The sequence below is a fragment of the Acanthopagrus latus genome, chromosome 19 (genome assembly GCF_904848185.1).
Source record: "Acanthopagrus latus isolate v.2019 chromosome 19, fAcaLat1.1, whole genome shotgun sequence".
Lineage (NCBI taxonomy): Eukaryota > Metazoa > Chordata > Actinopteri > Spariformes > Sparidae > Acanthopagrus > Acanthopagrus latus.
This window is the reverse complement of record NC_051057.1, coordinates 11,715,223-11,741,966: the sequence shown is the minus strand read 5'-3', so window position 1 is coordinate 11,741,966 and position 26,744 is coordinate 11,715,223. Positions and strand designations below refer to the sequence as shown.

Below are 26,744 nucleotides of genomic sequence, written 5' to 3'. Positions count from 1 at the left end.
AAAATAGTAATAATAATCATAACTACCAGTATAATTTTCGTGCTCATATATGATTAGATGTAGTGGATGGCAAAAGTAGGACACTAAATTAAACATTAAAAAAAGAAGTTTCATGGTTAACACAATTTTATTTTATATTTTTTTTAATTAAAACATTCAATAAATATTCTACCCCCCCAAAAAATTGATTAATTATAAATAATATAAAAATCCCGAAACACACACAGTTGGGTTTTTTTCAATCAATCATCCACGCGGCTGAAAACAACTGGTTCATCCAATTAAATTCAATCAAATTTGATTCAACCTGAATACGTAAGTTAAACAAGAGGGAGCAAAATGACGCCATCAGATAAGTGTTTAGGCTTTATTTTATACCCAGTGTTTCCTAGACCGACTTTATAGCTTCAGCAAAATTGAATAATTAAACCATAAAACAATAATAGATTTTTTTCGCATTTGATAAGCAGAACAATGTGTTATTATGGGCTTAAGCGCTTAATAGTAACGCTGATTCATTTGAATTCTATAGGCTTATTTTCCGTCCAGATTTTTTTTTTTTTTTAAGGACTTGAAACGGAATTAATGTCTGTAGGGTTATAGCGTAAAGACAAACTCACAAAACAAACAAAACATCAAATAACTAATCAAATAAACACAGTCTCACTCAATTCAAAAGTTCAGGGTGTTGGTGGGTTGAATGCGTGTTTGATTGACTCACATTTTAAAATACTTTTAAAGAAGTTGTCACTGATGCAGAAACTTTGGCTGTAAATAGGTGACAGCTCAGCCGTCACCATCAGGTGATGCTGAAGAAAGAAAAACTGTTCCTCCTGAATCGGCTCGTGTAGAATATCTTTCACTGAGCTTTCCAGTCACACAGCCGAGGAGATGCAGTGTTTTGTGTTACTGGACCAAGTTCTAGTCACACCTTTGAAAAAGAAAAAAGACCTCGCGCATTCTTTTAGTCTACCATATTTCTCTTGAATCCACCCTGGTTTTTGTTCTTTGTTTGGCGTTTAAGCGCAAATATCATACTTCTCATACCGACGAAGGGACGATCGCATTTCATAATGCATTTAAATACTACCAATAAAAGTTGATTGGCATTTCATTTATCTTAAAAACGAGCTTCACAACGAGCTCGGGGTCATTCGAGGACACACTCCTGAGCAGGCAGGGGAAGGTTAAAAGAAGGGAGGGGAACAAGAAAACTCTTTCATGGTGAAATGTTGAGCGCCTCTCAGAATCGGCTCAACTGTAGTCAGCTTGTTCCCTTTATCAACCAACGGCCGCTGTGAATTGGCGCTTCTGTTTTTTTTTTTTAGTTTTTTTTTCTTTGAATCCTCCTTGGTCAGAGTGCGCGGTTGTGTTTTTCGCGGGAAAACAAAAGACGGCGCGGACGGAGACGAGCGAGGCAGTCGGGAGAGCTCTCACGCGCGACACGTTTTCCGGGAAACGCAAACGCCTTTGCGAGGGGGGAGCGGTCTCGGAGAGTCGCGCATCTCTTTGCAGGAGACGATCTTCGGGCGAGCCAGCGGCGGAGCGTCGCGCTTCCTGTCTGTTGCCACGGCGACGCGTAACAACAACACCACCTAGGAACCTGGAGACGACCGGGAGAGACGCTCCGCTGGCTCCTGTCGTACGTTCAAGTGTGAAAATACACCTAAAGGGCAGCAATGACTCAACGGCAGATCATTCAAGGTGAGCCCCGTGAGCTGCCCGCGTCATTAAAGGAACATTCAGCTGGAAGTCAAACTTGTGTTTTTGTCTGTTTCGCGCTGTGCAGTGTTTGAGCAGTATCAGAAGTCAAGGATGCAGTTCGTGCAGACCGTGGCTGACTTGGCTTCCCGACCACAAAACATAGACATCCTTCAAAATGCTGGTGAGAGGCAGCTTCATAAGACTGTGTTAGCTTTAGCTGATTTCCCTAGTGTTTATTCCTCTCCTCTCCTCTCCTCTCCTCAGGTGTCTTGTCCCTGCTGCGTCCCCTGATGTTGGACGTGGTCCCCAGCGTCCAGCAGACGGCGGCTCTGGCCCTGGGCCACCTGGCAGACCACAGTGACGACCTGGCCGAGGCCGTGGTGAAGGAAGACATCCTGCCCCAGCTGGTCCACTCTCTGGCCTCGCAGAATGTCAGTATCTCACCCCTTTTCGGTCGTGCACACAGGTTGTCCCAGGGACTCAGTCTCCACCCTTTTGGGGCCGGTGTGTGAAAGACCCCGCAGGACCTTGGGGTCAGCCCCCTGAATGTGAGAGTGTGTTTTGGGGCTAACTTGGCAGTTCGCCTGGGGGCTACTTCAAAACCTAAGGGCCCTTTACCACAAGAGCGACCCGGCCTTTGTTTTCTCTGTCTCAGCCCCCTCAGAGGCTCAGACTGGATGGGGGGCGCTGTGTAGTTCTTGTTATTAAAGGGACACTGCAGTCTCATTTAATGTACTCTTAAATCTGACACTACTTGGTTTATATTTTTCAACATTTCACATCAGTCATGGCAAGAATTCAGGTTAGTCTTCCACGCTGGGAGATTTTAAAGTTTAACATTGCTTTATCAGCTTGACGGCTCAAAACTTACTAATTGTGTTAACACTTTACAATAAGGCAACAAGTTGTGTTTGTCATGTTATGGTTTCCTGATGCATGATTTATGATAATGGAGGATGTATCAAACGATCAAATCACAGTAGATCATCAGTTAAGGAGTGTTGATTCACAGTCAGTTTACATGTTGATTGATATTCAAACAAATTAGCTGGATTCCTCTCACATTAGGGTCGATTACAGGACCAAGCAATTGCTCAGTCACTCTGATAAAAAAAATTGCTCCATATTTCTATTAGAATAGGTTAAGTTTTGCTTTAAACCAGGCACCTTATGCAAATCTCTTTATACATATATATTTTTACCACTCTCTAAATTCCGCCATACATAAAAAAGTGCATTTAGAGTGCAAATGAAGATAAAATGTAAATACAAATTGATACCTTTATTTCTAGCTCAGTTGAGTGCCTCCTTCTTAGCTTTAAGCATGATAGGGCCTGCCACCAGTCATCCCTCTGACAGAGAGCTCCACAGAAAAAAATCTCTATTAATGTTTAACAGAAAGGAGGGTGGGGTTGGCTGCTGTCTAACTGGCAGTGTCTTTTTAGCAACTGAAAGTTTCAGGAGGCTCGTTTTGTTATTCACTCCCTGAAACTTTTATCTGATGGCCACTCCAACAGGATATGAACAAAAGTCCCCCCTTGATTCAAATCCCATGGGGTGCGGTTCGGAGAGTTAGTCATATTCTTTATAAAACACACTGCTTTGGCTTCAGACAGCTCTGATATATGAAGTTCAGAGCTCTTGTTGTTTTTTTAATTATATTTGTGTTGTTGACAAATGTGTAATGCAGCTGAAAATAGTATCAGATTTTGATTTTGTTTTATCAGCAAGATAAACAAGAAAGAACAAGCTGATGTGTTGCATGTCAGTTAATGTACAGCGTAACAGTGAGTTCACATTCCTTTACTGATGAGCTATTTGATCATTTGTTAATGGTTAGAAACAGGAAGCCATGATTCATCCTGTATCAGATAAATCATCAAATCACAATGGGTCATTAACTCATTAAATATATCATCGAAGTCTTATTATAAAATGTTACCTATATGTTCTGAGAACTGCATGTAAGTATGATTTTGAGAGTTAAACTTCCTCTGCAGGTTAACTAATCCAAAATCTGCAATATTTATGTGACTTATTATTGTGTGTAGCACTACACAATTACACGCCCTTGGGTGACAATGAATCTTAACTTAAAACAAAAGAAATATGACTTAATACTTACAGTTGTGGTTTCTGAACTATGTTTTTGACTAAAAGAATATATATTTTATGTCTGCATTTTCAGGAGAAATGTAAGAGCACACAAACCCTTATAGTAAAGAAAACATTTGGTGTTATAACAATGCTTTTTATAGTCATTTACACATTATGTAATTTTTCTCAGGGTTTTGAACTAAACACTTCTCTGTTGATTAGGCTGATTGGGTCAGAGGAAAAGAAAGAAATCTTTTGAATGAAAAATTCTCATAAGTGTCTTGACACATATTTATTCATTTACACGTGAAATGAAGACAAGTAATCATGAAGGGTTAACACTTCAGGGAAACCCCTATGGTCCATTAGATTTTTAAATAAATAATTTGTTATTAGGGGAAAAAAATATCATCTCACTGATAACATTACAAGGAGGTTTTTCATGAAATCAGAAACCGATATTACTAAATTGTCTGTTGTTGGTCTGATCCTCTGTGTTGGTATCTGTTTGCATCCAGAGGTTCTATAAGAAGGCAGCAGCGTTTGTGCTGCGTGCGGTGGCCAAACACTCCCCCGAGCTGTCCCAGGCTGTGGTGGGCTGTGGGGGAGTCGACGCTCTGGTCCTCTGCCTGGAGGAGTTTGACCCCGGGGTGAAGGAGGCTGCTGCCTGGGCTTTAGGCTACATCGCACGTCACAATGCGTGTAAGTAAGACACACTGACATGTTTGGATCTCTGTGAATTCCCTCTGGCATTTCTTGGAGAAACATTTTGCGCCCACGGTAAGATCATTCTCTCTCTCCTTCACATCTGGACACATGCTCACTGGACGCTTGTGTCCGTCTCTGTGCAGCGTTGGCTCAGTCGGTTGTGGATGCAGGTGCCGTCCCCCTGCTGGTGTTTTGTCTCCGGGAGCCCGAGATGGCCGTCAAACGCATCGCAGCTTCCACCCTCAGCGACATCTCCAAACACACGCCGGAGCTGGCCCAGACTGTGGTGGACAACGGTGCCATCGCGCACCTGGCACAGATGATCCTCAACCCAGACGCCAAACTCAAGGTGGGACAGCCTCACTTAAAAAAACCAAAAAACCTCACTGGGTCATTTTGTGGAATGACAGCAACCTTTTTCTTCATTTTTTCATTAGTGTAAAAATACTGTTCATAAAAGACAAGATACTGAAACAAACAGAGGCACAAACAGAGATATTAAGATTTGAATACATGAAGGGATACCAACTTATTCATTTTAAAGGCACTTTGAAAAGATCGTCCCAGCTCAGCACAACATTTTAGTGCAAGCCTGTCATTAACTTCAGATGTGACATAAGATGGCACCTTTGCAATAAGGGCCTTGTAAATAGGCACAAACAGATGTCTATCACGTCTAACAGAGAAGAGAGGAACACCTTTTTGTACAGGGGATTAAAGGGGCACTATGCAGTTTGGAGAGAAACAATTTAAACTCAGAATTGTAATATTTCCAATATTAATGAGGTAATAATAAAAAACTAAAATATTTCTCTTTTCCATGACTGAATAAACAAGCTGTTCTCAGAGGAAAATAAAGTCCCCAGAACACTCGTTGAAGGTAGAGAAGTGGCAGGGTCCACCACATTAACAAAGGAAAACAGTATGAAATGGTGTTGTGCTTTCAGGTCAGTTTGTGTATTCAGTTTATTCAGTCATGAAAAAATATTGGTAAATGAAGCTCATACTCTTCTGATTAAAATTTCATCCCCCAAACTACACAGTGCACCTTTCACCTTTTCACTACCTTTAAACACTGCTTCTATGATCCTCTACCTAACCAACATAAGAATGTCAGTGCTGCATTCAGATAAGAAGACAATTTTTTTTAAAAGTAATTTGTTGATGAGATTTGATACAGTTTGAGGTATTTATGTACTGTAACTCTTTCAATATTAAATATTTCCACAGTGAATGTACACAAGTTTTTGCTACATTTATCTCTTGCTCTAGAGAACAACATACATTTAATTCTGGAGAGCATTAACAGGACAAACTTTGAAATAATGTTGCAAATTAGTTTCTTAATACCTGGGATATGCATGTTTAATATTCCTGTAACCTATTATTATTATTTTGATCATTAAAAATATCATTATTTATTATAAAAGATTTTTGAAGAATATTTTGATCAGACGTATGATTTTTTTTTTTCATATTTATATTTGGACTATATTTAAATCTCATCTTGATGGTTTCTATTGGGCTTTATGTCATGCCATTGTCCTTTGTCTGTGTATTCTTTCCCTTTCCCCTTTGTCCCATTTGAAATTAATCTGATAAATTGTGGATTCAGTGAAGTGATATAGAAAGTTTTGTCATGACTCAAGATGATATTATTCAAAATAAATGGTATAAAATAGTTTGTCAGGATTACAAAACATTCTTCATCATGGACTTAAATTCAACATGTGCTTATGGATGTTTTTTATTGAGTACAAACTGTAGTAATTTATCATTTCTGAGTAAACATTATGGATTATCAGTGTTATCAAAAGAATAAAAAAAAAAAAAAAAAAAATCATGTACAAGTCAAGTTTCTAACAGACGAGAAAGTGGTGAATTTTGAACAGAAAGCAGCACCTATCCTTAAAAACTATTTGAATTGAAAGAACTACTGTGACCACAGGTAGATTCTGTAATTATTACAGTCAGATTAATTTAATTTAATAAATAAAATGCATGATTCAAACTAGTTAAAGTTACAAATCAAAAACAGTGAAATGCACAAACATGAAGCTGTTCAGTTTTCTAAAATGTGAATGAAGTCTTGTTTTTGTCTCCATCCAGAGGCAGGTGTTCGCCGCCCTCAGTCAGATCAGTAAGCACTCGGTCAGCCTGGCAGAGATGGTGATCGAGGCGGAGATCCTCCCGGCAGCAGTGACCTGCCTCAGAGATCCAGATGAGTACGTCAGGAAGAATGTCTCCACGCTGATGAGGGAGGTGGTGAAACACACACCAGAGGTATGTCAGGAAACACACACTTAAAGGCACACATATAAAAAGGCTAGAAATAAAGCAATGTTTGTGTGTGTGTGTGTGTGTGTGTGTGTGTGTTTCCAGCTGTCCCAGGTGATTGTGAACTGCGGTGGCATGGTGGCAGTGATCGACTATCTGGGCAACTGTCGCGGAAACCTTCGTCTGCCGGGGATCATGATGCTGGGATACATTGCGACTCACAGTGAGAACCTCGCCATGGCTGTCATTCTCTCCAAGGTGTCAATCTCTCCTCTTATTCTTCTCAACAAGCCACTAGAACCAGAGCCCCCCCCCCCCCTCCATCAAGTCCAGTATGTAGGTCATGTTAACTGAGCTGGTCCCCTTGTGCTGTGTGTCCTCCACTCCTGCAGGGGGTGCCCCAGCTGGCCCTGTGTCTGTCCGAGGAGCCTGAACATCACATGAAGGCGGCTGCGGTCTGGTCCATCGGTCAGATAGGTCATCACACGCCAGAGCATGCCAAGGCGGTGGCCACAGCCAGCCTGCTGCCCAAACTGCTGGAGCTCTACATGGATGCCAGCAGCTCAGAGGACCTGCAGGCCAAAGTAAGCAGTGGTGGAGTGTAACTCCACTTATAGGACTGTATTCTAGTACAGAGCTGAGGTATATACATATATATGTATTATACATTAAGGCTGTTTTTTAAATGCTGCTGTACAGTTCTACTCCAGCACAGTTCAGAGGAATACGTTAATAAAAATAAAAGAAATACTTAATTATTGTAATTTTTCCTCCACTGCATCTGTCTGAAAGCTTTAGTTACTTTACAAATTAAGATTTTTTGCACTCAAAAAACATAAAAAAATTAAATTATAATTTTGATAATTCCTAAGTGCAAAAACATTTCATGCTTCCAGCTGTGGTGATTATTTAAATAACTGTAATGTATATACATATATAGTTACAAAAAATGTATTATTTAGAGATTAATGTACAAAAATGTACATTATTAAACTGTTTTTAAGAATCTTTACAAACCAAGCAATCAACTGAATCATGTAGAAAATAATTGTCAGAATAAAATAAAATTTAAAAAAAGTAGTTGAGTGAGCACTGTTATAATTAGATATTATTAATCATTAATAGTTTATTTGTGTTTTACTTTGAAAAACTGGACTTCTAGTTTGTATTTTTGGCTAACAACCACTGTCAGTTGTGTAATTAAATTGTGCCTGGGGGATAATTTATCAGCCTACAGTTACAGTGAAGCACACACAGCTGATGTCAGTAATGGCACTTTGGTGCGTTCTTAGCGAGCAGTAAAAGGCGACAAGATTAAATTTTTAGAGCCCTATTTGAAGAGATTTCTGTCAAAGGCGAGCTGGTGTCAAAGGTAAAAGGTAAAAAGCTAAAAGAACAAGAAGAAGAAGGTTGACAGATTGTAATGGCTGTCGGCTTCCCTCCTCTCGTCTTTTAAAGTGTAAGAAGGCTCTGAAGAGCATCCTGCAGAAGTGCACCTACCTGCCAGGTCTGGAGCCGCTCCTCTACGACGCTCCCAGCAACATTCTCAAACATGTGCTCTGCCAGTTCAGCAAGGTGAGTGAGTGGGTGAGTCTACAGCAAGTATGACAAATCAGTTCAATCAAATCAATTCATTTCAGCTTTTAAAAAGATTTTTGTGATTCATATCGGATTTCTAACTCTGTCCCTCCTGCCATCACAGGTGCTGCCGCATGACAGTAAGGCTCGCCGCCTGTTCGTCACCAGCGGGGGGCTGAAGAAGGTGCAAGAGATCCAAGCTGAGCCTGGCTCCCTTCTGCAGGAGCACATCAACGCCATCAACAGCTGTTTCCCTGAAGAAATAGTCAGGTGTGCCCCCCCCCCCCACACACACAAACAAACACACATGTGCATAAACAGTAATCTAAGAGTGACTGATCAGACCACATGACCATAAAAAAATGTAGGACATCCAGAGCTCTGTGATGACTCACTGAAGTTTTTTGGGAGTATTTCCTCATTCCTCCCTGTCGTTTCCTATAAATATCAGCTAAAACAATCCTTAAAAAAATCAAACAAAATGAAACAATTTTACATTAGATGTGGAAATACAAAGTGGCAGAAAATGGAAATAAGTACACTTCAGAACAGTATTTGAGTAAATTCTATTTGTTACATTGTTACATTCTGTCTCTGGTTATTCTAAATCTTGCCACGATTACTTTTATTTATTTATTGTTTCTTATTTATTTTTCTTTTCTTTTTCTTTTTCTTTATTTATTTATTTTACTACAAATGTATCTCTCCTCCAAATGCCAGTTAATTGTATCAATGATGACCAATTATCGGTACCAGGATTGGCCCTGAAAAACTCACATCAGTATATCCCTAATTAAAATACACAAATACAACAATACAAATAAAATGATTAAACTGGGTCTGTAAAAAGTCAATTTAAAAAGAAAGACACCATATTCTCATGTATAAAACACATTTTTCTGTGTGTGTGTGTGTGTTGTTCCAGGTACTACTCCCCTGGATACTCGGACGTCTTGCTGGAGCGGTTAGAGAGCTACCAGCCGGCCTGATGTCACTTCAAGCTTCCTGCTAAAACGCTAACGCGCATGTGTCTTTTCAGTAAATTTGCATGATCGTATCAAAACATAGCTTTCAATCTGTTATATTTGCGTGATCGTGTAGTAGGAGAGACATGTCTGCCAATATTATCACTACATGTTGAAGTAGAGATCCTCAAGATTTAATTAAAAAAAAAACAAAAAAACAAAAACGTGAGTGGCACCTTTAAATGGCACCCCACCCTTCTGATGTGAGGAACAACCTCGGCCCTCCTTTATAACAGCCATTTCACAGAAACTCTCTTATGCCTGCTACACAGAGGTCAAAGGTCAGGTTCAGACACAGCAGCCAGCCCCGTGTTCGTATTCTGCTGCTCAACGGCACTTAGGCAAGCTGGGAACTCACCATTTCAACCTGTGTGTTTCAGGTTCAGCTCGTGCGCATCTTTATCTTACAATTGCAAACTGATAATTCATACACAATAATTAATATGAGATAATGCTGTAGTTTGCAGGGGTCGCACTGCCCCCTGGTGGCCGCGACCGCTCATTGCACGTCAGCTGTGTGTGTGTGTGTGTGTGTGTGTGTGTGTGTGTGTGTGTGTGTGTGTGTGTGTGTGTGTGTGTGTGTGTTACAGCAGCTGCAGCGCACATGGCGAGCCGCTCTTTGTTTATTGTCTGCCTGGTTTGTCTCCGCTTGTTCTCCACATTGTACTGACGGTGCAAATGAGCCTCCGCCTCTCACAGCAGTGGAGATCTGAGCATGTTATGGCTGCAGCTGCCACCACCCCCACCTCTACCAGCACCAGCACCAGCTCCTTACATTTTTTTTTTTTTTTTTAAATTTTTTTTAAATCTGACTTTACGTTCATACAGGGCAGTGTAAACCTTTGCTGTGTGGTGGATTAAATCTGCCCCTGACTTCCTCTATTTAATACATTTTAATACATTTAGATTTGATATATATATGTAAAAAAAAGAGAAACATTTAGGTATGTAATGAAATTGAGTATATTGCATGAGAATATATTTTTTAAAAACAGTTTATATTATATATATATATATATATATATATATATATATATATATATATATATATATATATATATATATATATATATATATATATATATATATATATATATATATATATATATATACACACACACACACACACACACACACACACCTGGGAGCCTAACACTGACATTTAACGAACATATTTAACTTGTTAGAACAAGAGGTAATATTTATTCTAATGCTGAATGAAAATGTGTGAACCTGTTTTTCAAATCAAAACATGAAATTAGACATCAAAGGCATGTTATATATATATACACATGTATATTTTACAAAAATTATGTTATGAAGCTATGACTCGTGGGAAAGTGTTGGTGCGTGTGTGGCAACAGGAAGCAAAGCGAACTATACTTTCACAGTCAGTCACAGATTATGTTCACACATCTGTCGGGGTGATGTGTTCAAGTGCAGGGCATAAAAACGATCAAAGGGGGAATTCGTGAATGTAAACCTACAAGCCGGGGCGTTTTGGGAAGGGGGGGGGAAATAGGCTTAACAAAATGGGAGTTGATTTAGTTGAACGACATTTGAATTTGAGTTTGAATAATGAATATGGGATACTGATATAATAATGAAATGAAAGCATTGGCGATTTTTTTTTCTCGCGAGAAACAAAATCGCCACAGTCCAGCCAGTTTTAGGTAACGTTTGTTTCTCATTTGTTTGTGACATCTGACATGGTTGCTTTTTTTTTTCCCCAAACAAACAAAACAAAACGCAGTACTGACGATATTTTGTTTTTTTCCATAAACACATTGTCCTCCGTGTTCTACCTCATCTGTGCGTTTGAGCTGTCCCATCACAGAAACTGCATTTTACACACTGCTCCCCAAAGTGTAAATTATGCATGACTCCGTTCAAAGCGCCAAGACCTTATTCATTTATTTATGTATTTTTGCAGAATGTAACCGCTTAAACGACGCATTTCAGAGATGAAGACATTATACTCATTATATACGATCTAGAGAGGAAGGCTGAATATTTCCTCGGATGCGCGGCCGTCACTTTGTGTTGAGAGGCGGTGGTTCGCACCAAGAAAATAAATGTTCTTGAACATAATGCGATCTGAGGCGACGTGATGAGGTCACAGCAGGAAAATAACCGCAACATGGAGAATCAGAAGTCACTATATCTCGTTTGTAAGTCAGCGTGCCTTATTAAAAACTATTTTCAGCACATTTTTAACTAATAATGTTTTTAAAAAGTGATGGGGATAAAATTGGTGATTTAAAAAGATAAAAGAAAAATCTCTGGTAATAACTGCAATTAGGCGAAAATAGAGCTCGTGTGCGTTTTTGTTGTTTTCATGATGACGATCCAACAAACCAATAAAAATACCATTATAAGCACTTCTTCAAAACCTTTCGTTATGGCTCCTCTTTCAGTTTATGGTGGGGACAGTTCAAAATAAAATAAACAAAATAAATACATATTAGTTGACATGTATCAGTGGCAACGGCGCATTGTTTAACTGAGTTTTAGACACAAATAAAACAAACAACGCCTCTAGTTGTCTTGGCAAAAACAAACTGTGACAACCCATCATGCAAAGTTCATTTTCTTCAACAGACAATATTTCTTTAATGTGAAAGAAACATGTCATCTTAACTATAGAGCACGAGTGTTAAACAAATGAAGGAATGCATGTGAGAAATGGAATCGTGAAGAACCAAAGAGGAAAACATCAGAGGTAGACTTTGAGTTAAGCAGAACAAGTGCTTTAATTGGTTTGAGTGAACGCTTATGGAATGGAGTGTATTATTATCATCATCATCATCATTAAATGTGAAGAACAATAAACATACATCAACATTTTGGCCTCTCTGCCACTGAAAGGGAACTCTCACCAACTGTTGTGAGACAGCAATGCACAAACACACACTCACACATACACACGCACACAGTAACGCTGCAACCGATGCTTAAGTCTTTTTAGGTGTGTAGTTTTAAAAAAGGACTCAGGACTGTTGTGAGACCGGAGCTCGATCAGCAGGAGGGGGGACGTTTCCCGGCCCGGTGAGTGTTCACCTCCCACATGCCTCAAAATTCCAAAGATCTGTTGATTTTAAAATCTTGAGAGCCAGAGGAAATGTTTCCTGCTCTGCAGATCTCGCCCGGCCTCCTTGTCAAATCTAATTTCCCTTAACACTTGATATATCACATGAACTCAGGGGCTGTTTCCCAGAATTCTGGACACTCCATCTCCCAGTACACGTTAAAAAACAAACAAACAAAAACAATTACTGTTCAAACGGACACATTTTTACGATACACAATGTTCTTCAAGCTCATGTGGGGTAGTTCTGGCTGCTGAAAGATGCTTTTGGCAAGTTAACAGTGGCAGCAGGTTGACTGATGGGTGAAGGAGCTCATTCATGAGAGAAGTCACAAAAGCATAGGATTCATTTTACGGTACAGCAGCAGGGCGCGCGTGTTTTTTATTGTCTTTAATTTGCATCTGTTAAAGTCCGCCGTCGTCACCGCCTTCCTCGCATGGAGATTCAGAGTTCATCTTCCCAAAACAAAGCTGAAGAAAAATCACTCTCCCAGCATGCACTGCTCTGTTTTCTATTTGTGTAACTAAGAGGGGAAGCCTCCAGGGCCGACCAGAGCAAAGCATACTAGAAGAGGATCCCCTCAGTCCCTGTTTTCTGTATGACACAATATGTACAATATGAGCTACGTGACAATAGAAACAAAACAGCCCATTAATAGTGAAAGAACACAGAAATATCAACTATTCAATGACTCAGGATGAACTATAACCTCCCTGATAAACACGCACGTGATCTGGGTTACACAAAAAGAGATGGAAGCAAGAAAACAGAAACCTGTTTCACGAATGAAGAAGCATTAAAGTGAAATTTTGGACCCCCCCCCCAAAAAAAATCACATTCCTGAAATGCGACCAATATCTGCAGTTAAGTGGTGATGAAGATGCTGTCGGAATGGGGAGAACTAGCACAACAAAACACAATCACGACACACGCACGTTCCACGATGCACTTCCACACACACACGCACGTTCTTTATAAAGGCAGGACCAGCGTGAAATGAACAGGGGGGTTAATATCAGAGAAGGTGGAGGAATGGGACGCCTGTACACACCGAATGATCAGAATGATGGATCTGAATTTACAGAACTGAATCCACCAAAATTTAAGACAGCTGTTCACTTTCTTTCTTCTTCTTTTTTTTTTTGTTTGTCGGTTAAAACACAATCATTAGCATGGTTTTGTTTAACTGACTGAAGCTAAATACAAAGGTGTCAAGGGGTGGAGGGAGGTCGGAGTCAGGAGGGGTCGAAAATAAAGTGGGAAACGATGCATGTTAAAGAAAACACCCTATTATTAAAATAACCTTTTTACCTTTGTTTTAAAAAAAGATTACAAAATATAAAATTAAATAATTTTGGAGTATAAAGGCACACATCTTGCACAGTGTATACAATGAAAAACAGTTATTTAAAGCATGGCAGGGGAAACTTTTTTATGCTGAACAGCTCATGAATCTGGTTAAAGTGTAGGGACACGACGAGAACCTGAACAGCCAACAACACAGACTAGAGAGGGAAAAGGAAACTTAGTCCGGTGACATGCAATTTTTTATGACCTTTTTTTTCTTTAGTTACATCTATAGTAAGCATTGTATAAATTCAAGCAGTATCATTCTTCATTTACCACAGCACCATCATTCATTCCTAAGGGTGGCTCCTTTTTTGTTTTTTGTTTTTTTAAATACAACTACATTTCATGACTAAAATCCAATGTAAAAATATAAATGTGAATATAATCTATGATATCTAAACAAACATATTGTGATGGAAGCTTTTTGCATGGGTTAGAATAGTCAAGGAGGACGACTTTACTTGTTAAAGTAGGTTATCCACAAGTGATACACAACGTCACACGCACAACAGCTTTTTCTCACTTACATACGAGTATATTGCATTTCCCTTGTTAAGACCGTATCAACTAATTGGGGTTGTGTTCGTAACATTTGGTTCCTTTCCTCTTGTGCAAAATATACAAAATTGAAAAAAAAAACAGTCAAACAGAAACAGAAATTATTACCACATAAATTCATAAAACCGCCAAATTCAAACACAGATAAACCACCTTTTAAAAAAAATGTCAACAATAACAACACACACAATGATGAATAACAAACTCAGGCTAGGTCAGAGAAGAGAATGATGAAGTTATCTTCCCCGCCTCCCTCCACCCCTTTCTTTTCCCAACCCTCTCCCTTGACAACGTTTAAACACTGACACACACATCGCCATCACTGGGTGTGTGCTGGTACGATGCTGGAGGTAAACAGTCTTCTGTCTGCCCTGAACGCACAAGCAAGCACACTGTTGCCTGGCCCCCAAAACCCGCCACCACATTGCCAGCATGGAGCACTTCAAAGAGGGATTGGTAAGGTTAGTTTACAAAAGCCCTGTAAACAGAACTCATCCACTTTCCTCATTGAATATTGCAGTAAATTCTTCCAAACCAACCCCTGCAGGAAGTGGCACCCGTGGGTGAAAAATGGCGGAAGATCTGAGATCAGGCCTCTAAAGATTCAGAGTTCCATTTCCTCTTTGTTGCAGCGCATGTAACAGAAGAGAAGAGCTTCTAACCTCTAATAACAAATAAAAGTGCAACATGTTTGATTTTTACTCATAAGGTGCTGATGGCAACAGAAAGTTAAGGGCTGCTGATGTTTTAATGTGACACCCTTTTTTTTTTTTTTAACAAAGATATAACAAGGACATAATCACTATAGCCACAAAGGACTTCTGGGTCTTTCCCTGCCACGGGAACAGAAACCAGGCCTACATTACAACAATGCCCAATGTATTCAGAGTATGCTCGAATCATGCCTCTTCTCATTTAAAAAGGTCCTTCCCTTAATCATTCTTAACCACGACAAAGCAAAAAGGGACAAAGCACCGACAACCACTGAGGTGCAACTAGCGCTGGAAACAAGCGTTATAATTTACTGCAACAAGTGAACTCATCTCAGCTGATGAGAAGTGTTTGGGTATGTGGAAAGAGGATAACCTGAAACTGTACACGAAGGGGAAGCGGGAGGGGGAGGCATATAAAGCGTGAGTGATGGAGGAGGGACCCAAATAGGAAGATTTTGTTTGGCTGAGTACTTGTCGAGCATTCGGGTAGGGAGTCTGGCTCTTGCCCTATTGGAAGACTGCTTCCTACTTCCTGAAATGAAGCAATTGCATTAGTCAAGGCTCAACATAAAGTTTCCTGTTAAACCTTCTTTATGCAAGAGGGACCTCACTTGGTGCCGCAATCTGACCTCTACACTCCCCTTGACCTTTCGCTATTCACACCATACCCTCCACCCCACCTCCCCTGCAACTTTGTAAGGGAAACCCAAATACAAACATCAAAATAAAATAAAAAAAATGCAGGGCTCTGGGTGTTGTATTAGAGGGCAATAAAAAAGCCATATTCCCACATAAACAGCCATACGGACAAAACAAATAATATAAAAAAAAAACAAAACGTAATGACTTGGACACTTGCTTTCAACACCCTTATCATCCAAAGTAACACATGAACAAAACTCAACAGAGGAGAGGTTAAATGTAAACGAATGATGGTTTTGTTTTTAGCTGCAGAGCGTGGCAACCCACTGACAGAGAGGGGGACAAACAGGGAGGGGTGAGGAGAATGGATGAGGGAGAGTGATAAAAAGCCATCACAGCACCTTATTAATTCAACCTCTCGATGTTTTTTTCCTTCTCTCCGTCACTTGTCTTCCTCAGCCCTACTCCCCTTTTGCCCTCCCTTTCCCCCATGTGCCTCTGTGCCTCCCGTCGCTCCTGGAGGCTATGACAGGATAGTGGTGATGAAATCGTAAAACCTCTTGGAGTACTGCTCTGGGTTCACCGTGGAGATCTCTGCTCCGGCCTGTGGAGGGACATGCAGACGACTGTCATTCACAACGTACATCGTTTGCTGAACAGAACCAATTTAACACAGAGTATCATTTCTGCTGCAAAGAGTCTCTAAATCAAAACAGTACAAAAGAGAAAGTAGCGTGGGATTATGGGAGTTGTGGTCATTTTTGTTTGACAACCTTGACTGCTGATGAAAATGTATCTATGAGACTCAGGTAGAAATGAAGTTTTATTCACGTATGTTTAGTCATGTGCACTGGCTTCCTTCCTCCTCCTCCGACTCACCATTCATAGTGTCAGGTTGTCCCCTTACCTTGATCAATGTTATGTTTCTCTGTGTTTAATCATTGTTGCAAACATTTGGTATTTATAGCTCAACAATATATTCAACAAAGGTCTAGGTTTTTTTTGTGTTTTTTTTTCAGACATTTACATGTAAAGATTTACATCAACACCTCTTTAAATAGCTCCGGCATGCAGCTACAATTGTCTATACATGTATTTAGCCTTCATAAAACCAGGTGAGTCCAACTGAGATCACATTTCTTATTTTACAAGGGAGACCTGGCCCAGAATGATAGCAACAAAGGGTTACAGTAAAGTAAGAAAAAAACACTAGATGTTCTAGAATATTCACACAGACAAAACAGACTCAATAGATTTCACTATAATTTTTAAAACTGATCAGTGGTAAATATTTTGAAGTTTAATCTCAGTCTGTTGATTGCTCCAAGCAGTGGGTGCCGAAAACCTAAAATCTTTCTTTCCAAATTTAACAATGGGAAGTTTGCCCTGTATGGCTTTCTATATAAAAATATACCAGTGACAATTTAATTTTGAGTATAATACACAATGATGAGTAAGAGAACCACGGTTTGTAATGAACATACCCCATGCTTGACAGTCTTGGCGGCGTGGGCAGCTTTCTTCTTGGCGTCATAATGCTGAAGGATATCTATGACAGCCATGAAGTACACCTCCTTCCTGGGAGCAGCTGTGATTTAAAACAAATGCACCGTGAATCATGTAAATCAAGTACTGTTAAATAAGAAGAACAAATTGCTTTAGATATTTTTGACAGGTTTGAGAACTGGAATAAGGACTACAAAAATCCAGTAGGGGGAGCCCTCAGTACTACATTTAATATTATGCAAAGTTTGTATGGTACTACACATGCAATTGGCTGCTCACTTTCATTGCTTTTGATGGCGTAGACGTCAATGGTGGGATCAAACTCCCCAGGTGACAGAGGCTTGTTGCTGTCCAGGGTATTGCTGGGACTGTCAGGGGGTGTTCCGATGCCCCCTCCATCGCTCTCGCCCTCCTCCTCAGCCTCATTGTCCTCGCTCTCCACCTCCTCCTGCTCTGCTCGCTCAACATCGTGGATCCCCACCAGCAGACTGTAGTCCATGAGCTTCAGCTGGGCCAGGAACTGAGGATGACGGAAGACGGGAGGACAGGAGATGAAATAAAAGTAAGTGAGAGGACGAGAGGAGGACAGAGATGGGAAAGGGTAGAGAGGAGGAGCCAGAGAAAGAGAATATATTAATACAGACAGTAAGGACTGACACAGATGGAAAGGTTTTTTTATTCTGTCACATCTCATTGTTAAGACCTACCTCCACATCTTTCCTGAGCTTCTCCAGGAACATTTTCTTGTTCTCCCCGTCAATGTGGATCTTCTGCCCATCATTGATGAAGTCATTGTCCTTGTAGGTGGGCAGCTCCTTGGCCTGCCCATTATTATGTGAGATTAGCGACCAAATAAACAACAGTCAAAACCACAACACTAGACTGTTCAGACCTGAGTGGCACGGTAGTGTAGGCGGCAGACCTGGGCAGAACTGTGACAGAATTCTGGTGCTCATATCAAGTGCTTTAGAAGATGAGTCCATAAATATCACTCTATCCAATCATACTAAGTTGATATCATTGAATATCGATAGATACATTTACGTTAAAAGGTCAGAAATTGACTAGAAAGAAATGGTTTACTGAAAGTGATGACACCAGCATCAGTATTCATCATCCTTTCCCCCAGAATACTACTGTACCATACTGTGCATATCATTACACAGGACTAACAGATAGCATATACCTGTCTTCTTCAACTGCAATCGAGAGGTATTTCAAAATGCATGACGACAAAGATTAATTCTAATCTCAGTCACTAGTCAAGTCAGCTGCTGGTTTTAGCCTGACAAGACAATCCTGCATGTTGAAATACCACTTTGATATAAATGAGGCTTTGAGCCTGTGGTTTGTTAGGTAAGCCTGTTTCATTTAGCCAAATACAACTGTTATTTGTGGTATAAAAAAACAAAAAGTTGGCTAACAAAGCGCAGGCAGTCTGTCCAAACCACGGCTGACCTCTTTTAAAGTGATCTGACTGTGTAAAAGAGTACATGCAGCATGCTAACAGTAGGGCACAGATCCATCCGATGCATCGATTCGCATGTTTTCCATATTGTTCACGATGAAATTTCGTACTTCTCGTTAACACTTTTTGGTGGTACAATGCACAGATGCGAGGAAAGCTTTTTAAATGCATCTGGTAGATCCATACACTTTTTGTCATGAAAATAAAGCCATGAAGCGTCCATGTTGGCACTGGGATGGGCTCTGAAAAGCATGCCTACCTGAGACAGATCAAACAAACACTGTGCACTGATGCGTCTTTGAAACCAGATTATGTTCTGTATCCAATATAAACTTTTTAGATAATTATCTCAAGCCAGCGTACTGTATCTTTTTGACGGCCTCTCACCGTTCAGCTGACAAGCAGTGTCTATTTAAGTGTCTATCTACTGGGATTAATTTCCTTCTTAAACTGGCTGCTGCAGAACTGCCAGCAGCCCGTAGGGGGAAGAGGTGTTATGTGAGGAGGGACAGGAGGCCTAGTTCTGAGTCACAGAGGAAAAAGAAAGCAGGAAATGTGGTAACAGGGCAGCAGTAGCAGTTTAGCTACTACGGTGTTTCTATGGCAGCAGGAGAAGAGCAGCAACACAACAGCACTCTGTAGCACTAGAATGAGCTCAGACAGCACACACTGACACACATACATACACATACATATTAGACCTTTACACAGACGAAGACAAAAATACATATCACAAGATAGGACACTTGAGCACATATATATACAGACATAGACCTCCAATTTGCTGTATATGGGATGTACAACTTGTTAGACTGGATAAAAGATGCAACATAAAAAGTTAATGAGAACGCAACATAAGTCTGACAGCAAAAAGTGAAGATAACCTGACAGCACTACGCGGGCCTGTCACCTAAACTGACACCTCAGCCTTTACATTCATCCATCTCTCTAAGCTTTCATATTCAACTGTCGTTTATTTCCATCTCACACATTCTCAGTCTTTCTAACCGCTTCATTACATCTTATGTCTCTTCACAGTCATGCATAGGGTTCTTTCAGTTGGCCTGTTATAGATTTTCTGTTACTACAATGACATGTGTCTGACTCCTGGCTGGTTCACTATATTGTGGCAGTAAGTAGAAAAACAGAAAGATACATTAGAGGCAGGAAGAAAGGGTGAGTTGCCGATGAGCCTTGTAAAGCTGTGTGACAGGTGAGTTTCTCCCTGTCCTCAAAAAGAAATGAATCTCATTTCTCTTTCGTTCTGCCGTCTGGTTGGAAAACGGATCTTGGTCTTTTGACAACACTGATGTCTTGCTGTGTCAGAAGGACAAAGGTTTGCCTCTTTGAAGGATTTGAGATACGCGGTTTTATAAATTATGAGCTCTGACTTTTACAAATAGCAGAATTCCTCTGGACTGTTTATCAGCACTCAGTAATCAGTTACTGTCAAAACTCCAGTTACAAATCACTTCATATCGTTATAGGGGAACACAGAGTATAAGCTTTGTTTACCATTATTTGTGCATAACAACTTGTTGTGATAACAACTTGCTCTTGGAAACAAAACAGTTTGAGAGTATGTAAACTGGACATAAACAATACAAAAACTGTTTGGTCTGCAAGTTAATTCATTTGCCAGATAGTGCCTTTAATATCCAGATTATTGCTGCCTCTACACTAAAAGCAGCTACAGTTATATAAAACCATGATGGCTGTCATATGCTGGACTTGAAAATAAAATCCCCTGAAAAACTAGAAACAAACTAAAAACTGGGACACTGGTAACAATGCGACAACACTAACTGCTTACAAAACGCTTATTATTTCAGGAAGCTGTGGTAATCAAAAAGACATTGAATCTCATTGCATTTGGGAATACTATACAGCTTTAACTTTAAAAAAAAACAAACAAACAAAAAAAAACACCTAGAAAACCTGATTTATCTCTTGGACTAGCTATTAACTAATGTCCCGTGGCACCTACTCACCAACTGCCAGATATACTCTATTTCACAAAACAAAGGCTGCAGCGGGGTGCACGACACCGAGCCAGGAAATATTATCTGCAATCCTAAAACCCTTCAGAAAAACTATGTTTCACTGATTTAGAAGACAAATCAAAATGTGTGCTCACTTTCTACTGCAGAACATAGAAAGATTTTGTGTAAGTCGGTTTGTAACAGACTTTCAGACAGTGACTTCTAAAAACAAAATGAAGAAATTCTGAGACAGCAAAAAATATAATTTCCAGCAATGTAAAAAAAGTATGTACTTTCTGTTCCCATATCTGTTTCCTTAATTTCATTTTGACCATGCAGTCTCTCCTTCCAGTTCATGCCACCAACTTTACTCTTCCGCCTCTCGCTCTCCAGTCTTTCAGATGCATGGTTTCCGTTGAGTGAATGGTGGCAACAACAACAACAACAAAAAAGAAACTGTCTGGCAAAACTGAACTGGCTGACACGTTGAGCAAAAGGTGACTGTAAATGGATGAAAAGTGTGCAAAATATGGCCTTGGAATAACAGAATATCAGCTCAGAGAAGGCGAGGAAACGGGAATGCTCGGCCGTACAAAAAATAACAATAAAAGAAGATTGGTTTAATAGATCATGCCTGGTATATGAGCCCTGGTTCTCTTACATCTCTTACGTGTTTCATGGCGCAGTAAAAGCGCGTGGCAATCCGCAGTGTTTGCAGCCTTTGCTGAACGTTACCAGATTTGGGCCGCGGGGGCACATCCTCTGGTTGGGGCGGCTGCTAGAAAAGGGGGAGCGAGGGTAGGGACGGTAGGGGTGGAGGAGAGGAGAGAAGAAAGGAGAGAGGAAGGGAGGAAGGAAGTTGGAAGTAAAGGCAAAGTGTTTAAAATGTAACAGAACACAGTTGTTTTTTTCTTCAAATTGGTAGAGGGTTGGAAAGGGCATGAACGCGAACGAGCTGTACGACCAGTCTGGATGTTTATAATCCTCTGATGTCTTTACATCTGGGTCAACAACGTGTTTATCAGTGTCCAACAGATTCATCCAATGACGACGTAAGTGTTAAGATTTTTGCTGTCATACCATTTCCATGCTAGTGGTTTAGTAATTCAGTTGGATTCAGACTCTGTCCCTAAAAATGATTCCTAAATGTTTAAATATAAGAGTTATATAGATAATGCTTTATAATTAAGTCCTTGTAATAAGTGTTAGTTAATAGTTAATAAGTCCATGAGATGCTTATTAACTATAAAAAGACTAAAAGCGTTAATTGCATCATGCATGTATTTATTGTTAGACTATAAGACAACTATACTATTCTCACAAAAATATGAAAATGTTTATAAACTGATTAAGTTTATGTTAATAAAAGCCTTATGTGTTTTGTAATAATTGTTTATAATAACAAAACTTACCCATCATTTTATTGTTAAACTCAAAAGGCTTTCATTGACATTATCATGCCGCTATTAAGTGTTTTTTTATGCTATTCCTTATAAATGTTTTATAATCTAGCAATAAACTTGCTCATTATTCTATTAACACTACATAGTCTTGATAATAAGCATCATATAGGGACTTATAAGGGTCTTTATAGCTATTAACTGATGCTCATTACAAGGAGCTTAATATAGAGCGTTACTGTTATATTCTTGGTCTGGCTTCACTGGTATTATGACTGTTTCCTGCCATAAATGCCTGGTAGAGAAACGAAGTGCTACTATAAGGAAGATGGGAGCTGGAACTACAATGAGCAAGGAAACAACTGTACTAATATGCATATTAACCTGTATACTGCAAAGCATCTATTCAAGTGTAGTGCTATTTCTAAGGGCTTACAATTACTGGATATGGGGCTACTACTAAAATATCTATGCAGTTCACACTCATCCTGACAGATTAATGCCATGGGACTGCACCAGAAGATGCCAGCTTGTGCTGGCATGAGGAAAAAGAGGTGAGTAAACAAAAACCGACTAAACAACTGTGGCAGATAGCTACTGAATAGAGACCTAGTGGAGACAGGTGGTATTCCACATACCAAGGGCCAGTAGCTACCTAATAACATACAAACACAACCTCTACTGTCTCCAGGTAACATAAATACAGCGATTGCACATCTCCTCTAGTAGTGGGTCATGGACAGGTTTTTTTGTGGTTAACCACAAATAAAGGAACATGACGTATGATTCGAAGGGCTCAAGTAAGACATAATATACCTAGTTGGGGCTTTAGTCAAGATCATTTAAGAGTTAAAAAAAAAAAAAAAGAAAAAAGAATGCTTAAACCCACTGATCATCTGCTTGGTAAAATGCAGAACATCTGCCAGGAAGCCAATTGTTGCTGTTTGAAAGTCAGAACCTGAGACAGCAGCTACAACCTAAAAATGTATTTAATGAAAAGAAAAATACATGTCATATGTGGGTAGAAAAGAACATGTCCACAATGTGCAACAGAATGGGGCTGGTGTTCATACACATCGGAATGTGTTAGAGATAACGTAACTTGAAAAAAGATGCAGAAAAAACATCATATATCATGCAGACGCATGCATGAAAGGGAGACGGTCATGCAATCAGGAGAGAACCTTGCCGTGCTTGTTGTTTGTGTGTGTGTGATGCAATTTTGTACACACACACTCTGTACCTTCTGAACAAAACACTTTTCTTTCTTCTTTCATTTGGCATGATGCACGCTGTTCCTCATTTTACAGGCCAACTGCAGTGTGTGTGCTTACATATTGGACTTCAACCAGAGAATAACTTTTTTAAAGGAAACATGTATTTGTTGCCACTGAGCACTTGTATTGGGTAACAAACATAATTTTAGGCATGTCTGTATTTGAGTGCATGTACAGATGCGTTTCATATGGAGAAACCAGCATGTCCATTGTTAGATCATGGTCCTCTGGACCTTAGTTGGTGTCTTGAGACATATGCACATTCAAAAGTATATATGAGATAACATCCTAAGCAGAAACAGTGAATAGCTTCTAGCTATTGAAACTTTATGAAGCTTAATGTATTAGTTGGATTTCACTGATGGGTATGATGGCAAATAATCTTCGTTCATGTCAGTTTGGCAAAATGCACCGTGATGCTTCTTAATTTCTATTGCTCGACTATGTGTGATGTTTCACACACAGCTAGAGTCACACAGTAGGCTCACATGAGTGGTAAATCCACAGCAGCTTTGTTTTTCCACTCATTTAACCCCTCACTTTAACCCCAATAACGTTTTGTTTCTTCTTCCATTTACACTAGGCTATATTTAGTTTGGGGATTCCCTTAAGTCTTCCATGCCTCACTGAAGGGTGCCCAACGGTTAAGACCTTGTAAAAACCAGCTGGAAAGTTCAAACCCCTCTTGGTCAAAACAGTGACACTCATATAAAAACCTTTCTCATGGTCAGATGAAGCTTTGCAATGTGACACATGGAGACATGCAATGAAAAATAACCTTGGACAACTATCCCGTTCCAATACTGCTGGGCTGACAGTTCAAACAAAGAGTACTCCAAATTCACAGTGTTCAAAGACACTGTCAGCAACTTCCATCACTCACAAGTCAAAGCCTTTTATGTATAGCGTTTATAGAAAATCATTACCCAATACAATTTTAACAGGAAGCACAATGAACCATCGGCCTGTCACAATTTTAGCGGCCAAGAACCAAAAACTCAAAAAACAGCCAGTCTCACACAAACAGCCACATTTCCATCACCATCATTCACACTAAAGCTCTTATAGCACTTGAATATACTGCTCACACGCGCACACAGAGCTTGACAGAAAACACATCATACACAGGACTACTCAAAATCATGACACATCTGATTGAATAAATATCTAAACATATATTCCAGACACACATAACCCTCAATCTTTCACACACAGACAGCAAGCAGGGGAACTAATGGAACAGCAGAAGCGAGGTTAGAGGGGATGAAGCAAATTAAAGAGACACAAATAGCGTGCAGGGGCTAGAAAGGGAAATGGGGTGATGAAGTAGGTGCTAACTGAAGGAGATGATTATTTGCTACTGTCATCCCCACCCAAAAGGAAACAAAAGCTGTCACTGAAGCTGTGTTTGTTGGGCTTGTTGGGTGATGACAGTAGCCCTAGAATCGTTTAAAGCTGTGGTGGTTATTGGAACCACTGGAAACACAGTTTCTCTCTCTCTCATTCAATAATCGTCCACAAGGCTTTTAATTGGCATGGTGTTCAGTCAGAATACTGAACATTTTATAATATTCATGTTTTGTGTATCTGTAAAAAAAAAAAAAAACAACCTTCATGATTTGCCCTTGCTCCTTACATGAAAAATGACACCAGTATCAAGCCTTTAGTGGTGTGCAATTGCAATGTGTCCATCTGTTCAATCCACACTGACTCCGACCTCCACTGTCATCAGAACCCACTGTCACTTTTAGCAACGCACCTCCTGATGTGCTAAAAGGACACCAGCCTGTCTAATGGACAGAAATAGTTTTCCACTGAGCTACGTGAAAACTAATAAAAGAAGGAAATGGGCATTGTTTATGTTTACTGACACCACTTGTTTTATTTACTTCACAACAAATTTAAAGTTGGACTTTACTATGTTGAGTGCACAAATAAAAGAGACTTTAAAAAGGGCATTAAAAATGGTTTAACAATGACATGGAACAATGTGGTGTCGGTGTGGATTGATACATTTGTAAGACATCAGTTCTGATGCTTTAAGAACGGCTGGCAGTGTGGACAGTCTTGTTACTTTTGATGTACTAGTAAATATACTTTGTTTAAAAGCATTATTATTATTGTGATTATTATTATTATTATCATTATTATTCTTATCATTATTACTACTATTATTGCTTCTTCAAAGTACTGAGTAAAGGCTAAGAGGTCCTGCCTGCGCTGAGGATTAAATTGTGGGTATGTATAACTGTGTATCCTGGCTCACAACAGCTGACTGTACCTTCTCCTTGTCGCTGGCCTCTCTTGCAACAGTGGAACCCTGGAAACAAAAGAAAGGAAATTACTCACCAAAACCTAGTTGTTAATGGAAGCACTGGAAAGTCTTACTTTAATCTTTCCTCAACTAACTCATTCCTGCAGAAATCCATTACCCTGTGCATGTTTAATATAGAGGGTAATCCAATAAGTCACACACAGCATAATGTCTTAAAACAGCTTAAAACAGCTTCACTCTGCCCTGGGACTGGCTACCTAAAGCCTGTTTCTGGACTAGCATTACCTGATGGATAATGTCTGCCATCTCAAAAATACAATCAAACATTATGTATAGTCACAAAATATTTTTTAGAGGATTCATTTCTATGTGACAATTTATAAAACATTTGTACTACAAGCAGGCTAGTCTTGGGAATGAACAATATCAAATTATTCTTGAACCAAAAGTTCAGATGATCAGTAAAAACAGGTCCCTAAAACAATGAGCAGTGTAGTGCAGCTATTGATCAGAATGACATAATCTAATATCAGTGTCCTTTCTGATCACTTTTTCTTTTAAAAATATTTCTCCCCCTACCTTGAGATCATATTTTTTGTAGACGGAAAGCCGGTGAGAGAAGACATTGCGTGTAACAATCATGTAGGTCTCATCTCCATCCACAGTGAGCCTGTACATCCCCAGAAATTGAGGCAGCAGCGTGTTGCCATGGCACTCCACGATGAACTACCAAAAGAGAGTGAGGAATATCAGTTTATGGCCCCCTTATAGTCACAATATACTTACTTACTACATGTCTTAAGGGTGGAGACTGTGAGAAATAGAGAAAGGTTTATAAAACCTATGACTAACTCACTCGTGTTCAACTGTATGGTGATAAACAGATCGAATTCTAACCTACTACAAGAGTTGTCCTGGGAAATCATATCAATCTGTACCCTGACACTTTTTGACATTTAGTCAGTCCAAAATCAAAAGGCAAACAAAAGTTTTAAGATCTCACAGTCAATGTTGACACTGGGTAAAAAGTGTTTGACTTGTGTGTGCTGCAGGCCTGAGTGGTAGATTGAAATTAAACTTCTGCATTTGTGTTTA

General features: G+C 39.7%; 2 protein-coding genes across 6 annotated transcripts in view; one reads left to right on the top strand and one right to left on the bottom strand.

Moving 5' to 3' along the window:
* The first annotated feature begins 1,536 nt into the window (after window positions 1-1,536).
* spag6 (sperm associated antigen 6) lies at window positions 1,537-9,432 on the top strand. Of its 2 annotated transcripts, none has more exons than XM_037078310.1 (11): window positions 1,537-1,704; window positions 1,790-1,885; window positions 1,969-2,135; window positions 4,320-4,503; window positions 4,653-4,858; window positions 6,619-6,792; window positions 6,892-7,044; window positions 7,179-7,370; window positions 8,245-8,373; window positions 8,489-8,634; window positions 9,290-9,432. In XM_037078310.1, exons 1-11 carry the CDS (start codon window positions 1,680-1,682, stop codon window positions 9,351-9,353), a joined length of 1,536 nt encoding a protein of 511 aa, XP_036934205.1. In that variant the 5' UTR covers window positions 1,537-1,679; the 3' UTR covers window positions 9,354-9,432. The 2 variants fall into 2 exon arrangements, with proteins under 2 accessions (XP_036934205.1, XP_036934206.1); XM_037078311.1 differs by having other exon boundaries at window positions 1,543-1,704; window positions 8,245-8,361.
* A 2,691-nt stretch (window positions 9,433-12,123) lies between these two features.
* Window positions 12,124-26,744, bottom strand: part of pip4k2aa (phosphatidylinositol-5-phosphate 4-kinase, type II, alpha a) — a 31,944-nt gene continuing 17,323 nt past the window's right edge. For 3 of the 4 annotated variants that reach the window (XM_037078402.1, XM_037078403.1, XM_037078400.1), the window contains exons 5-11: window positions 26,229-26,375; window positions 25,656-25,694; window positions 21,359-21,475; window positions 17,955-18,068; window positions 17,527-17,767; window positions 17,226-17,329; window positions 12,124-16,345 (exon numbers count right to left, since the gene is read on the bottom strand). In XM_037078402.1, the coding sequence (XP_036934297.1) occupies window positions 16,265-16,345; window positions 17,226-17,329; window positions 17,527-17,767; window positions 17,955-18,068; window positions 21,359-21,475; window positions 25,656-25,694; window positions 26,229-26,375 (843 nt within the window). In that variant the 3' untranslated portion in view covers window positions 12,124-16,264. The remainder of the gene's footprint in view (window positions 16,346-17,225; window positions 17,330-17,526; window positions 17,768-17,954; window positions 18,069-21,358; window positions 21,476-25,655; window positions 25,695-26,228; window positions 26,376-26,744) is intronic. The other variant, XM_037078401.1, reaches the window with a different exon arrangement.

Bases quoted from the DNA above. Each gene is read 5' to 3' on its own strand.
- spag6 (XM_037078310.1), top strand. From the start codon at position 1,680: ATGACTCAACGGCAGATCATTCAAG. The intron at 1,705-1,789 runs GTGAGCCCCGTG...CGCGCTGTGCAG, and splicing joins TCAACGGCAGATCATTCAAG to TGTTTGAGCAGTATCAGAAG. The intron at 1,886-1,968 runs GTGAGAGGCAGC...TCCTCTCCTCAG, and splicing joins AGACATCCTTCAAAATGCTG to GTGTCTTGTCCCTGCTGCGT.